The sequence below is a fragment of the Callionymus lyra genome, chromosome 5 (assembly GCF_982586985.1).
Source record: "Callionymus lyra chromosome 5, fCalLyr1.hap1.1, whole genome shotgun sequence".
Taxonomy (NCBI): Eukaryota; Metazoa; Chordata; class Actinopteri; order Syngnathiformes; family Callionymidae; genus Callionymus; species Callionymus lyra.
In genome coordinates, this window is record NC_141822.1 from 26,419,008 (window position 1) to 26,434,441 (window position 15,434).

Below are 15,434 nucleotides of genomic sequence, written 5' to 3' on the forward strand. Positions count from 1 at the left end.
GTTTTGCAACTGGTTCATCACTTTGGTTTTATATGAAACCCCCAACAAGCGTTGTTCACTGACCCTCAGAAATAAGGAACACGATTCTACTACAACTTGGTGTCGTGTTGTTTGGACAGTCTTATCCTCTGTGGATTCTATAACTCTAGTTGGTGTTCAGTCACTGCTGGAGGCAGCGATTCCACTCCACTGACCTCTTTTTCCTCAAAGAGCTCAGTGTAAATAAGATCTAAAAAAAATCTTGCAAAAATATATGATAAATGTAAACTAATTTCTAGAGATTATATTTTAGATGGTTGTTAATTATATAAACTTCAGGAAATGCAAAATTTCCGATCTATTCTTTATAATAGCAAATGAAAATAAAGCCTTAAAACAATGATGTACATGCATTTAGGAGTAATTTATTGGAAAAGAAACATTGATTACATTAAATATCGCCTGTTTCTTCAATCATATTGATGTCAATTAGTAATGTAACATTGGAGAGATTATGTGTAGCCCTGGAAAAAAACAACTTCACTTTTGAGCTTACTTCTCTTTTTTTTTTATATTTAAGATGTCTCAAGTAGTTTCCGTGATGGGCTGATGAAGCTTCATGAAGTGACCCGAAGGCCCCAAAACAAATGTAATTGTTTTATCATTGTGTTGCTTTTGGTCAAGATGAAAGACCTCCACCACTGCATATGTATTTCTGGAAGCCAGGGAAATTGTACATTTGTTTTCAGGGCCTTCGGGTCACCTTGACCCTGAGATAACACAAGGGTTAACTAAGGGGCGCCACCTACTGATCTCTTAAAAAAAAGAGACACTCTTACTTCCAATGAAGGCATGGCAAAGTGCAAGAATTGCAAGAGTTGACAAACTTGTACACTTTGAGTCGCAGTATGACGACACTGATCCTCTCAGAGAAAAGACAAGAGGTAAAGGCAGAGGCAAGAGAATACAGTCTTAATATCAAAGTGGCTTATCCAGAAAGACTTAAAACGATCTTGAGCTTGATTTTGGTTCGTGACGTTGCAGCACACAAGTCTGGCACACTCCTGCTCGCTCCTGTCACCTAGTGCTGATGTGATAAAGAGCAACAACGAAGCCGATCTCACCTCATATCTGCCAGCTGGAGTCACACATTGACTGTGAACGTACCGCCTCTGCCCTAACAGGATCTAAATGTATGGAAGGTTAATTGCAAACTGGCGTGACAGAAAGGATCTGTGGAAGGAGAAGGAGGAAGATTGAATGCTTGTCTGATTGACTTATAAATTCTCTTAATAGCTGCCTCGCACAAACAATGAGTGTTTGTAGCAAGTCTATACGGGAAATAGAAAGAGTTTAGAGCACATTAAGATCAGTTTAGACAGTCATGACTATAAAGAGATGAAGCTGGAATATTTCAGTGTACCAGAAGGAGACTGGATAAAAAAAAAAGGCACACAATTATGTTTACTGTTGTGCCATGAACATCTCCCTCAACATAATCTACTACCTATTAAGCAAAAAACAATGTTCCAATAACCTCATGTTGCATCATCTAAACGTATCTCCTTGTGGCAGGTATTACTCATATGTATTTACTCATGACACAAAAGTGTTTCTGTACATGATTTATTTAGCCACTAACCATGATAAACCACGGTTTTCATCACTTTCCCGTTTTCTTCAGCATCTCTTCTGTGTCCCCGAGACCTGTTATGGAGGGAAACTTGCTCACTAGAAGATATCCACATCATGGATCGCAGAGAATTAAACAATACAGACCTGAATATATGTTTGTTTCACGGCATGATCTACGTATTCTGCCGTCCCAATGAATCCAGGCATAATCTGGATGGAAGTGGCTGCTGGCAGCGCAGCGTTCTCTCTACCTCCGGTATTGTTAAATTATTTATTTTTTGCTATCGTTAGCAATTCCACATTCAGATAGAAGCCTCCTGCTAAGACACATCACAGAGGATATCGCCTTTCCACATGATTGCGCGACCGCCAGCGTCACGGAACACAGGCGAGAGTGTGAAGAGGGAGAATGTTTCAGTTCTTATCGCCTGTTTACAAAAAACACAGTCAAGCTTTTACATGGTCAGGTCGGTGATTTAGACTCAACCTTTTATTTTAATTAAACACTTTCAATACTGACTCTGCAGTAGAATTGCTGTTAGAAAAAAGGAGCCCAAAAATATATAATTATTCTTTAAAAATTCCAGGATATAAAAGCGTAGAAGCTGATTTTATTTTAATATTTCACACTCCATGATGTATAATGTTGACAAAAAAGCATTTTTTACACACATGGTGTGCTAATGTACACTTTTATATAGACCATTTGTTATTGTTTTCTTTGATAAATTTTGCTTCTCTTCTGACAGAAATAAGTTAATTCACAAATGACAGCTCCAAAAAGTAGTGATAGGGTCAAAGCAATTGCTTATAAATCAAAGTGTCTAGCTAGTGGGCTCTAAAAATCAGGAGAATGCTTCATGAAGGTTCATTAACCCATCACTACAAGAAAATGTTTAAATGGGTTGTTTATAATAAAAAAAAAAGGTAGAACACATGGTTGGTAGTTTGTACACATGTTCTTCTATATTTGTTGAGAAAAGAAAATGTTTCACAGACCCTGCTGGGCCAAAAATCCAAACTTGCCGCCTGTAGCACACATTTGCTGTGGTATTGTTGACAGAAGCTTCGGCTTGTAACAAGATTTATTTTCATCCCATGCTGCATTAATAACTCATACTGAGAATGGGACAGTGCGGCCACTGCAAGTTCTAGTTGTGGACAATCCCTGTGTGTGACAATGATCTGTCTCAAGCTATCTGAACAGCCAGATGAATCATGGCATCTACATATTGGAATTTGTCTGTGCCGAGCGTGAAACCAAACAAAACGAAAATACAAAATTGGAATAACCTTCAGTCTACTCTGGTAATCTGCTAATAGCTAACAGCTAATTATTCAATAAGAGACTTGTACCTTTTCACTTACTTAGTGAAACAAAGGTGTTAAATGATCTGGAGATAATGACCTAAAATGCAGCAAAATAAGGTACTGTAATGCATCCAATCAGTAGTGGAAACACAGCTAAGCGTTTTGAAACTTCTCCATTTGCCAAGCACTGTTTTGCGCTTTTTGTACCTGATTCTCACCGTATATAAAAAAAAAAGTAGGTCAACCGGCTGGAGATTGGTATAAACTTAGTGGGAAGCCAGAAAGGACAATGACAGAGGAAGAAACTTTCTTTTTATCTAATACGGAAATATGTTGAAAGTAATTGATCCATCGTAACCTCCAGAGATGCTGTTCATAGTGATCTTATTTCATTTTAAATCCTCTCTTTGTTCCCAGAGGAGAACTACAGGTGGTTTCTAGACAGAACATGGTCTGCGTTTCAGTGTCTTCCCTGTTGTGTTCAGTTACAGATTCTGATTGTAAAGAAAGTTCACTAAGAAGTGAACAGTTATCCGTGCAGCAGGTTCTGACAATCGGAAATATAGTTCTTTGCAATCAGCAACAGCACTTGCACCTGCAGGTTTAAATGATGCCAGTCCAAGAGGAGTTGAATGAGGGGAATACATTTAAAAAATGGCCACCATATTTCTTTAAGTCTCCTTCAGTTGTGAAATGGCTCTATTGCCAAGGTTTGAATCAAAGTGCTATTTTTTTTATAGTTATCTTTCCCAATTTTTAGAGGAATTGACATATATATATATATATATATATATATATATATATATATTATAATATAAATAATGTTTTCTATATGTGAAGCAATTATTTGTCGTTTATTTCTGTGTTAACAAATCAATCCTAATATAACAATGATAATCATGCTATTACAAGTTTCTGTGTTCATGAATTCTGAATTCACTGTCCTCCACTCAAAAATTATGTTTAGATAAGTTTTCATAGTACCAAATCCTTCTAGTCATTCAGCTGGACTTTTCTTTCCCTCAATACTGTAACTCTTCTAGCAACTGAGGTATAATGTGTAGACATCTAGAAGACACCCTGACAAGAAGGATGATCAACCTCCAAACTATATTACTGATCATCTAGAAATATTTCTAACTGAGGTCAGATTAAGGTTTCTTTATTTCATTTATTCTGTGTTTTTGATCAAGGGACTTTTATAGCAGTCCCAATATATAATGTGGCACCTTTCCAAATGTAATGCCCCCAACTGTCCAAGGGCCAGACTCACCAAGGACAAAAAGGTTTTTTTTTTGTCTGCTCATGAATACAGATGACGGTAGGAAGACAGATTGCACCATGGATGAGACCCCAAGTTATACTTGACCTCTTCCACTTCAAAAAGGAAATATACTTTTAACCTTTCTTCTACTGAGAACCATTGTCTTAGAATTAAGGCGGAGGTTGCTGGACGCACAATGGAAATGTGTACTTCTTCTGTCGATAACAAAGGATTAAAAAAGATCCAGATGTAAACACATTTCTGTTAAAATAGGTAGAAAAGTCTATTGAACCGGCGGTATGGTCTTTCTTTGAGACGATTTTGAGATTTCGTCTTTCATTCTTCCTCCATGTTTGATTGAACCATACACGTTGCTGCCAACATAAGTGTTACAAACGAAGAAACCCGTCACTTCAACTTTGTTTTAAACCTCTTTGACAGATCACACCGTATTCCTCAGAAGAACGACTCCTTGCTTTGGACGTCTCGACAGAAAACAGGATGCATCTTTAATGAAGTTGTCAGTCGTGGGCATTGTGGGATGCATCGTAAACCTCTTCTCTCGCTTCGTGCACAAGGATGATGGAATGAACAAACAGACAGATTTCCCACCATTCATGAGAGCACTCAGGAGGGGCGATGAATATTTCTTTGTAACGCCTGCTATCATTCGGCCGTTCAATTTGCAGCTGTGATGAAGACGACTCTGTTGGGGCTCCAGATAGATTCATTCAGACAGCACACACTCACTAAGCTAAACATCAACTGCATGTCCTCGCTGAAGTTGTCTCTTCCACACTTACCCAGCATTAACAATTAAAATACACTCTTTCTAGCTCTGACCTATCTTTAGAGAGGCGCCACGCTGCATCTACAGCCCTGAAGCGACTTCCACTCAACTCTTACAGTCATTCACAAAATGAGGCCAGAAATGTAGTGATCTAAAGTCACTGTCTAAATCATCTACATAGATTCATTGTTTAAGATCATGTTTTTTAAATGGCTCTGCTAGCTTCTCCTAAGACAAAGCGAGATAAACTACACAATACACTCTCAATTATGGACCTAAAGTGGTGGATTGAAGAGCAGATGCTTTTTAGCAACATGAAACTCTACAGTGGTTCTGTCATTATCTGTACTTAGCTGCTTGTGTTTTCAGAGACACAGTTAGACATTGCTTCCCGGCGAGCTACCACAAAGAGCACTCAGCATTCGCCAAGATCCTATAAAGTTCAAACAGTGAATCAACGAGCTCCATTTTTCTGTTAACATTGGTGAGGGATGTAGAATCAGTGGTGGCCGCAAACCAGAGGGATGTCAGAAAGGCACCATGTTCTATTATTCAATATGTTATTGACGTAAACCTTTTCACTAATGGAATGTCGCTGGTTGTTTAACATCACCCAGTGTCTTAGGTCCATTAAAAAAACTGAATCTGCTTCTAAAATTTCAAAAATGAAACTAAACAAACAAATTAAATGGGATAAAGTTTTATTTTAAAGTATTCAATGGTGATGCAGTTGATCTAGATTGCAGTTGATCAAAACCTTTTCCCACCAAAAAGCAGGAATAAATCTGAATTTGTTCTCTTTGGTGTTGTTTGGAAGCAATTTCCATGCTCCATTTACACGGAGTGAGGTGAGCAGATGATGGGGTGTCAAAAAGGTTGGTACCAATGTTTATCAAAGTAAAGTGAACTGCCACAAATACCGTGCAGACCTAAGAGCATTTCCTTGGCCGAGTTTCCACTACCTTTACAAATTCCAAATAGGCGTACAAAAATGTCAATGTAATCACAAGACTTTCAAAAAGCTTACAAACCTTGCTTGAAGAGTAACACAACCAGGTCACACCATGAATACAGAGTCGTACTTAGACTTAAAATGTAACCGCCATCTAAGTTAACCCTCCTTAACAGCACACCTAAGCACAGGGGCCCAAAACACAAATGTGTTTTTTCAGGTGTTCTCTGGGTCAAGGTGAACGACCTTCCGCGTTTCCAGAAATACATATTCAGTTGTGGAGGTTGTTCACAGGTTGACCCAGAGGCAACACAAGGGATACCACAAACACCTTTGTCCCGGGACTTCGGGACACGTTGACCCTGAGATAAGAAAATGGTTAAGATAAGATAAGGAACAGAGATAATCCATATCAACTATTATAAAAAAGACTTTCCAGAATGAACTGATAGTTAAGGGAAATTAATGGAAAGACCTGATACCTTGACTGCTAAAAGTATTTGGTCTCCTCATGTGATTGAGTTTGACACCCCTCTTTTAATGGAATAGATTTGTGTTTTGAGAAACAATAATTACAGTGAAAACAAAAAATCCCCCCCCCCCCCCCGAAATTAAACACATTTTAAAGTAAACTGTAACTTCTCAAACAGAAATCTCTAACAAAGTCACTGACACCCTTTGAAGTGAAATAATTCCTGACTTATTGGTGCGGAAACACCATTCAGATGTGAGTGCATGTGCAGGAAGTTATGAGCTCCTTGAATGACACAGATAGAGACATCTCTTACATGACCTGTACTCCTGAAGCATGATTGAACGCATATTGCACAAATGCATTCACACACACATGCATCGATTCCATGAGGTATTTTCTCTCACAAGGGGTGTACATTCCCATCGCGAGCCGTGCTGTCACTTTACAAGGACGAGTGGGCTCATGAGTAAAATCTATGCGTACACACACACACATAACCAAACTTGAGTCCTCACACACACTGACAGTTCAATCTTACGCTGCATAAGTGATTCTCTCTCCCCGTATCCAGCGTTCGCGTGCCACCCAGCTTGTGCCTTGTGTAGGTGGCAGGGAAGTCTTCCACCCTCTGACGGCGCTCTCTTGTACCCGCTTCACGCTGCTTGCTTTAAACTAGGTCAGCAAATTCAGGGTGAAGCAATGTCGTGCTACTGCATCTGTCGCTGTGTATTAGTTGAAATTAGTCAAGCCTAGCCCTGCAGGACGGTTGTAGCTCATTTGATTGTGTGGAGACCTTCATTTGTCATCATCGTGACATTTCAATCGTTGTTGACTCATGAAACAATTAGACGGGAGTTGTTCCGGAAGTTTGTTTTTAATACAGCGGAGAATGTCTACTCATCGTCAGGGAGGCTTTTTTTATTAACATGGACACATGTGATTCTGAATGATCCGTCAGGACCTCGGAGGGTCATGCTCTTTGCTGCTGCTCCAATGACTGTACAGTTGAGCTTCCACAGATCAACCGGGGTTGGCAGGTGGACTCCGCTTGGGAAAGGTTGTGTACATGACTGCAGAAGTTATTCGGGATCAAAACGGACATCATGAATCGGGTTTGACAAAGAAGCCATGAGCCAAACGTACTGAAAGGCTTTTGGCTGACCTACAGGTGTTAAACTTTGTATGCAGCAAGAGCCGGAAACCTGAGCCAGTCGTCGCCTCAAATCGCTCTGTGCCTTCAGTGTCGAGCCTATCCCAGCTACACAGGGTGATACCTCAGACATCAGAGTTAAACAGATGCAGTGGATGTCATGTGAGGGAAAACCCAAACTGGGCAACGCAGATACAGCTGGTGAAATGCACTTACCGTCAGTGATGGGCTGATGAAGCTCCGTGAACCTGTGATTTATTTTTTAAAAAGCTCAATAGGTGGCGCTCTCAGGTTAGTATTTATTTGAGGCTTTAATAGAAAAGACGTTTAAAAGATTGGATCATAGGGCAGACAGTGTAATACTGCTTCATGAAGCTTAATCAACACATCCATACTTCCCGTTGAGGCAGTCACCTAAAATGGATGTCGGTATGGTCAAATATAGGACAAGTCTAAGTGAAGCAACCAAATATTGTACTGGACCTAGATGTGTTTCTGATATTAATGCGCAGATGAAGCCTTACTAACTCAATTGGAACTCAGATAGTGCCCCCCCCCCCCCCCACCTTTATTTTAGATGCAATGTTTTAATTGAAAAAATTTTCAATTAATTATGGAATAGATCAAGTTTCATCCAGTGGGCTCTGAAAATAATGATAATGCGTCACACCATATTAATGCAATCACTTTAAGAAGTGTGTCTTGGTGAAGGACTACAGATGTATCTGGACCTCGATCTGTTCCTGATAGTTTTGGGCTTATGAAGCTTCATGTACCTGTACCAGAGAAGGAACAGAAAGAGGAATGTCTGACTGGATCTGTCTGATATCTTTTCTCCAAAGAAATGTGACGTCTCGACAGAAAACATGATGCATCTTTAGGAATCCTCCTTTTTGGTCCGGAGAACACTTCCACTTGTTAGTAATGTTGAGTGATGAAATACCTTTAAAAAATGAGCAAAGGTTAGAATGAACTTGATTAAAACGTTATTTATTAATATAAGCAATGCACCACAGACTAGAAAAAGGAGCGCTACTTTCACACTACATCCTGTTTTCATAAAATATTCCCCAAAAGAGAGCTGATCCAGGATCAGAGCAGCTCCTTATTTGTTTCACAGATCAAAGCTTAAAGGAGAAACCAGGGGAGGAGTGGAACTTTGGTGAAGGGATAACGACAAGGTCTTCAGAAGCAGCTACCGTTTCTTTGTACTTTCTGCTGATCCTGGGTCAGTACTCTGGTTCCAAAAAAGTGTCTAGAAATACTCATCCCAGTCAGTTAAAACACACGTGTGACTTCCATTAAGACGTAGAAAATAGTGATTTGTTTGTCGTCATTAAAGTATCTCAATGGACTAAGACACTTATAAAGTGTAGAAGTATCAGAGGTGAGGAGAGTTTACCGCCCGTGTGAGTCCAACACTTCTCAGTTCAGTCAGTGCAGAACAACCTCTGGTGCACACACAGCAAAAACACAATAACTTGCAAGATCAATGCCGGGGCTGTTAAAGTAAGATCAGATATCTAGAATTTTGTACACAAAAGACTTTGGTCGAACATTTGTATAAATCAGCAGGTAAGGGTTTGCTAACTGATGCTACGAGGGCCATTCTTATCTTTCCAAAGCTTCCTCTTAATAAACATGCATCAAAATGTATTTCATACATTTAATTTATGTATGAAATAATTAATATTCAGTATCCAGCTTGTAAATATGTTCAGGTTATATTACACATACACTGTATATTTAAGTAACTTTAAGAAACTAAGCCCTAAGACCTTTTACATGATATGATTTTACACATGATGTAATGAGATCTATTTTTTCTTACCGAAAGACACAATAAAGGGGTCTGAGACTGAAAACACTTCAGTGAAATTTCTTTTCCCCACTGGGCTGCAGGCCTTTCTCCACATTTCTCATGTAGTTTCTTAATTTATTGTGGACTTGGTTCTTCTGTTAATTTGGGACATTTTTTAATTTAACCTTATAATTAAAGTTATATAAATGATAAAGTGTGTTATTGTCTTGGCTTCTTTGAGGTTTGATCTTCCTTAGTTTTTCTTCTTCATCTAAACCTTCAAAATCCTTTTTACTCTTATTGATTACATCTTATTGCTGACCTTTAAAATCTTTCTTTCTTATCTTATAGACAAGCATTTTTATAGGTCATCAGGTCTTTGTGCACTGTTTAAATGTTTTGATAGTTTCTTTATCATTTACTTCACATGATGTATAATGACAATAGAGAATCTTGAATATCAACATGTAGATAAATCTACGTTTATCTTGGGCCATTCATCTGGCGGGCCACAATAAAAGACATTAAGGACCAGAATTGGTCTCTGGGCTCAGAGTTCTATACATTTAAACAATGTAATCCATCAGGAGACATCTCCAGGTCCACCAAAGCCTTTAGAAATTACATTTTTGGAGCTGGAGAGTGGACCATACCAATACTAACTTGGAATGTCCACACCAAATGTTGTTTTGTTTATGTTAAACAAGAGCACTTTACAAAACCCCATCCTTGCTATTCTAACTAAGACTCCAAGTAGTCACTTGAAAGAATAAAGTGGACCAGAAAAGAAGTCACTTATATTAAAGACCCTTCCAGATGAAGACCACCATCAAAGAGGTTCAAGTATTTTGCTTGCATAGTTGACGATGTTTAACTTTAGTTTGTGTTTTTGCTGTGTGCATTAACCATTCTGGAGAATAATGGCTTGTAGAAAACCCCACAATTTCCAGCCTGGATTTGACTTTTCAAATCTGATGGTGAAAAAAATAAAGATGTTGTAGGCCAGGTGAGGATGTAAAAGCCCTAGATACGAACTCAATTCGGGCAACTGACTCAACTGTGAAGCAGATCGGCTGCGGCCCCACTACTGGCCTAACATACATTCCATATATAACTGTATGAAAATAGAAACATTAATTAGATACATTTTACATAAAAAGCTTTTCTCAGAACATACAAATACTGGGTGGGTGGCTGGGGGTGTGAGTGGGGGTGTCGATTGTTCTACAAAGCCCAACAACTGCAAAGAGAACACCATAGAAGAACAGTAAACAAAATGTTTCCAACAGCAATGACCCACTTCATCTTTGTGGTCTGGTGTCCATGTACATGGCATCAATTTTACATGTGTGAGTAAGGTATGAGTGCAAACTCCACGGCAGCCATATGAACAAGACGTTGCAGGTCACCTTTATATTCCGACTTCTCTTTTCCACTTCGAGTCAGAACTTCGATCTGAAACCAGAGGTGACGTCTAACAAAACTGGGGGACATGAAAGTTCTTCAGGCTCAAAGCCAAATCAAACATTTCTGTGTTGAAGCTGCTCATTCTGAGCCATCACAGGACATGTGTGGTGAAGCAGTGTCCCCGCCAAAACAATGTTGATCAAAACTCTCCGCTGGAAAAAAAAACCTACCCGAGGGAAACAGTTGGTACAGCTGCTGCAAAGATAAACGATTCTCTCCATCTTAAATCTGCTAATTCATCAACTGGATTCATTTAAATGATTTTTCATCTTGGCAGCTGCTGTAAACCTTCACACAGCATTGTAAAGCTTTATGAACATTTAATCTGATAAACTCGACCCACCGAGGCTCACGTCTAACACCAAGTAAAAACACTACAAATGATTAGGAGACTAAGATGATCCAAACGATACGACTTCACAATATCCGTATTTTTTGTACATGGCTTTTGGAAAATTGTGTAATGCACGATTTCAATCAAGTTTAAATATCCAAAGTTTCATATTTTTGATACTGTCAGGACTTACATTAACTTAAAGTTTCTTAGCTATGTCCACTTTTTAATTCCGTGTGTAAGAAAATATGTTTTTATAATGAATTTCAATGACATTTACTGCTGTTTGATTATTGTGACCAATGTAAAATGCTTGAAACGTTTACTTAACATCATTTAAATTTGAATCCTTGAACTCACCCCAAAAGCGGTCATGGTGGTCATATCTTTGCTGCATGGAAAGTATAGTGAATGCAAATCCCTCATAGGACTCAAAAGGAGAACGAACACCACATTTTCCTCAATCTCTGCACCACTATAATAGGTTTGACTTCAATGTCCATAGGATTTTCCAGACAGGAAATTAGTGATAAAAGTAAAGTGCGTCCAGTGAATTTGCAGAAGTGAAATTTCTTTAATTCTGAAACATTAACATTACTTCATAACCAGCCTGTGTGCACTAGGATCCAGAGTCCTATATTTTGTAAAAACTTGTTAATCCAATTGAGTGTTTCATCGCTCTGAATCAATGGCCGTAACTTATGAACATCACAAACATAGCTTCCCTGACCTGTAGTGAACATAAAGTTGTATGTATAATTATTTTAATTGAACAACAAAAAGAAAAGGCACCAGATAAGCTATACGATTTTACAAAAATAAAGGTTATCAGTAGCCTCTTTAGAAAACCGCTTATGGGGTGAATTCAGTGGAAGGAGGAAACATTAAGAAATTCTACCTCAGAAAGTTAACTTGTCCCAACAAGTGGTTTGTTCCATCTATGCATTTTTGGTGTGTTTACCTGTATCAGCAGTGAAAAAGACTATTTAATTTATCTTTGGTTTTGGTGAGTATTTCGCACATTTTGGGTTTACTGGGGATTTAAGTTCAACATTTTTTCAACGCTCTTCTCCACCATGATATTGTGCTGCCAGACTCTACAATTAATTGCAATGTGCTCAGATTGTGTTTCTTTCACGTGCAGTGAAGGGAACAAAAGACTATGAGTAAAGTAAAATAAGGGAACTTGGTAACTCAGTCTCTCCATGTGGCACCCTTTCTTAAGAAGGCACTATGGGTGCTTCGCGATCTTGACCAAGACTCAAGCAACCCTGTCGCCAGTAATTTCTCCAATCTCAGAGAGGTGGAACTCCTTTAACGTTAGAGGCTTGTTGTCCTGAACCAGCAGTCCGTCGATGTGATCTGACCTTGAAACCATTTCTAGAAGTGCGCGTCCAAACCCTCCAAAGGCAGCGTGTTTTCCACAGCAGTTTGTTCCGTTTATGTCCAGGGTGTCCGGACTGGCTTGTGCTTTTTCATTGGATTTAGAGGTAGAGGTAGCTGACCCAGTAGACGATGTTGAAGAGCAAAAACGACGTGGGAAAGAAAACCCGGGAGTAGGAATCCAACTCACGGATGTTGACGTGGATCCGACCTTTTCTCCACCCGCCTTCTTTACACTCCTCATAGCAGCAGAAGAAACTCTTGCAGTCCTTCCCATCGAGGCACTCGTACATGCAGTTGTCGTCGTAGTCGTGCCAGAAGAGGGAGTTTCCCATAGGCATCATGGGCCGTGGGGCGCGAGTAGAGTTGAAAGACGAATAAGCCTGTGTGAGTCACCGAGAAAGTGATCAGAAACGATTTCGAAAAAAAAAACAAACAGGAAAACTGACTTGTCTAATATGACACACTAGATGAAGAAGAAGAACCTCACCATGTGGAAACGATGAGCTTGTGCCTGTGGGAGAGAGGGGATGAGTTTAGTACGTCAGTCCAAAAACATTTGGCTTCATGACATTGATGGTGTCGTAATTCTCTGGAATATTCTTTAAATCTACAAAAACCCGACCCTTTCTGGAAGGGAAAGCTAATTTTTGTGACACCAACTGTTGAATCAAAGGGCTCATCCACATTCTTTAAAGTCTGACTTACTGACAGGACGGCTAAAATTTGATTTCACTGAAAAAGTCAAAACATATTTAATACATTATATACAGTATATATAATTGATGAACATGTTCTTTCATGATTATATGAAAATTCAATTTTTAGTACCTTTAACCAAAAAAAACCCAGCTGATAATAAACACATTTGATAAAGTGCCAATCATGTTAATAGGAAATCATTGTTGTTGTTTTGTTTCCTCTGCCCTCAAACATGGAGGTACACACTGCCTGATTTGTTGATGAGCAACAAGAGCCATATTCATCAGACAAAAAAGCCCTGCTGTGTAACCACTGACTTCAATCCTGTTGATCAAACCTGCTTTTATTTTACTCGGGTGGTGATAACAAAGCGGAGTGCAGTGATTGTTCCATTGACAGCTCAAAGCAGAAAAATACAAACATTGTTTAAAAAAACCTGTTATGCATATTAAAAAGGGGACCCAGATTTACCCGTCGAATGTAAGTAATGTTGCTTGTCAAACAGCCCGCGTGACTGGTTATGGATGACACCTTCTAATTTTGTGGTACTTTGCTGTCCGAGGTTAACAATATGTGTAAGATAAGAAAACTAAAATATTTCACCTCTCTGTGTGTATTAGAAGCTATTAGTAGGAGAACTCCATGATTGATTAAAACGGGCAGTCATACAAAACCAAGGGTAACACAAGAGACTTAAATCTAAACCGTTATAATCTAGGGCCGAACAAAATAAATATCATCCAATATGTAGTAAGTAGAAGCCTTTAAAAAACTGATTGATTGTTTTTTCTTTTTATCCAATATCAGTGCAATACAGTTTTTTTGTTTTATTTTCTACAGAATAAACAGACCATCTTTCTTAAAACCCCAAAGTGATTTTCCTAACAAAGTTTTACGACGTTCATGAGGAGCATTACTTAGCTAATTCCAATGAAAGGTGAGAGACACCAAAAGTCTTTCGGCCTGGTCTCTTCTGATTTTATACACGACAATCTGCTGATGTCACCAGAGTCGATCATAAAAAGCAAAAGGGACTATCTAGCTATGTTAAATGAAGATGAGGAAACTAAGTTCACAGTAAAAATGAGGCAGGAATTCATCATGGACCACGTTCTGCCTTGGCTTCATTACATTCCGCCTCATTGAGGCTCTTGGAGTTGATTGCTATGTGATTAACCATTAGTGCAACGCAGAGAGCTGATAATGACAAAGCACTCAACATGTATTAAATGATGTTCCAGAGAGATGGAAAAACTCCACTGAACTTCAACGGTAATGTCCGAAATCAATCATTCTCTTCTCAGAGAGAAAGTGGTTTAAAATCGTCTAAGAGCAAACTGAATCGATTATGTTTTTTTTTTGGGTCATATGATGTTTTCTACTAAATGTTCCAAGGATGGAGTGGGATACTTTAATTGGGGTAAAATCTGAACACATTTACAGTTCTCCTTAAAGCATAAGTGGGAGTCGAGAGAATGTCGAATGTGTGTGGTGAAGAACCAGAAATGACTGCGTGGGAGGCACAAAGGGGCCGAATGCTGCGGGGGTGAGGGAAATATGAGGCTTCCCCACAGAACATCCGTGCGAGGAACTAGCCCCAAAAATAAGGGATAACTGAAAAGTCTTTGAATTGTTGAGCCCAAACTGACTGCATTCCAAACCCCAGGCTTCATTAGGAGAGAAGGAGGTTTTTAATGAAGAAAGAAAGATGGCAGCAGCACAGTCGGTTAGCAGATGAGAGTCGTCGCCATTGAAAGCATACGTTGACATCAGGTGCAGCCTTGAGAGCACCCACGCAGAGCTACAGGCTCGAACTCAAGAGAGGGAGCATTTTAACACTTGTGTGCACATACATATGTCAGGCACCTGGCACCCAAACGTTTCTGTTCAGTCACAATATTATCTACAATATTTTAACACTTACTTGGAGACTTAAATGTCAATGGATAAAAGATTTGTCAGTTTTATTAATTTCAAACAAACTTAAATGTCAGGACTAGTTACAAGAAGAAAGTTTATAAGATTATATCAGCGTTTGAGCTACAATAGCACTTACAAACACAAGAAAGCATCTCAGAAAAAAATCCTAATATTGATTCAAAATGTCACTGTAAAGAATTATTTAATGTAATGTGCAAACAACAATAAGAGAAGAAAATGTGTAAATCTTTTAATATGTAGTGAATTGTTG

At 38.9% G+C, this 15,434-nt stretch overlaps 1 protein-coding gene across 1 annotated transcript in view; it reads right to left on the minus strand.

Annotated features, from left to right (window-relative positions):
- Window positions 1-8,530: 8,530 nt before the first annotated feature.
- Window positions 8,531-15,434, minus strand: part of LOC148080111 (gamma-aminobutyric acid receptor subunit gamma-3-like) — a 91,749-nt gene continuing 84,845 nt past the window's right edge. Inside the window, exons 10-11 of the mRNA XM_087791663.1 lie at window positions 13,032-13,055; window positions 8,531-12,924 (exon numbers count right to left, since the gene is read on the minus strand). Of these exons, the coding sequence (XP_087647789.1) occupies window positions 12,643-12,924; window positions 13,032-13,055 (306 nt within the window). The 3' untranslated portion in view covers window positions 8,531-12,642. The remainder of the gene's footprint in view (window positions 12,925-13,031; window positions 13,056-15,434) is intronic.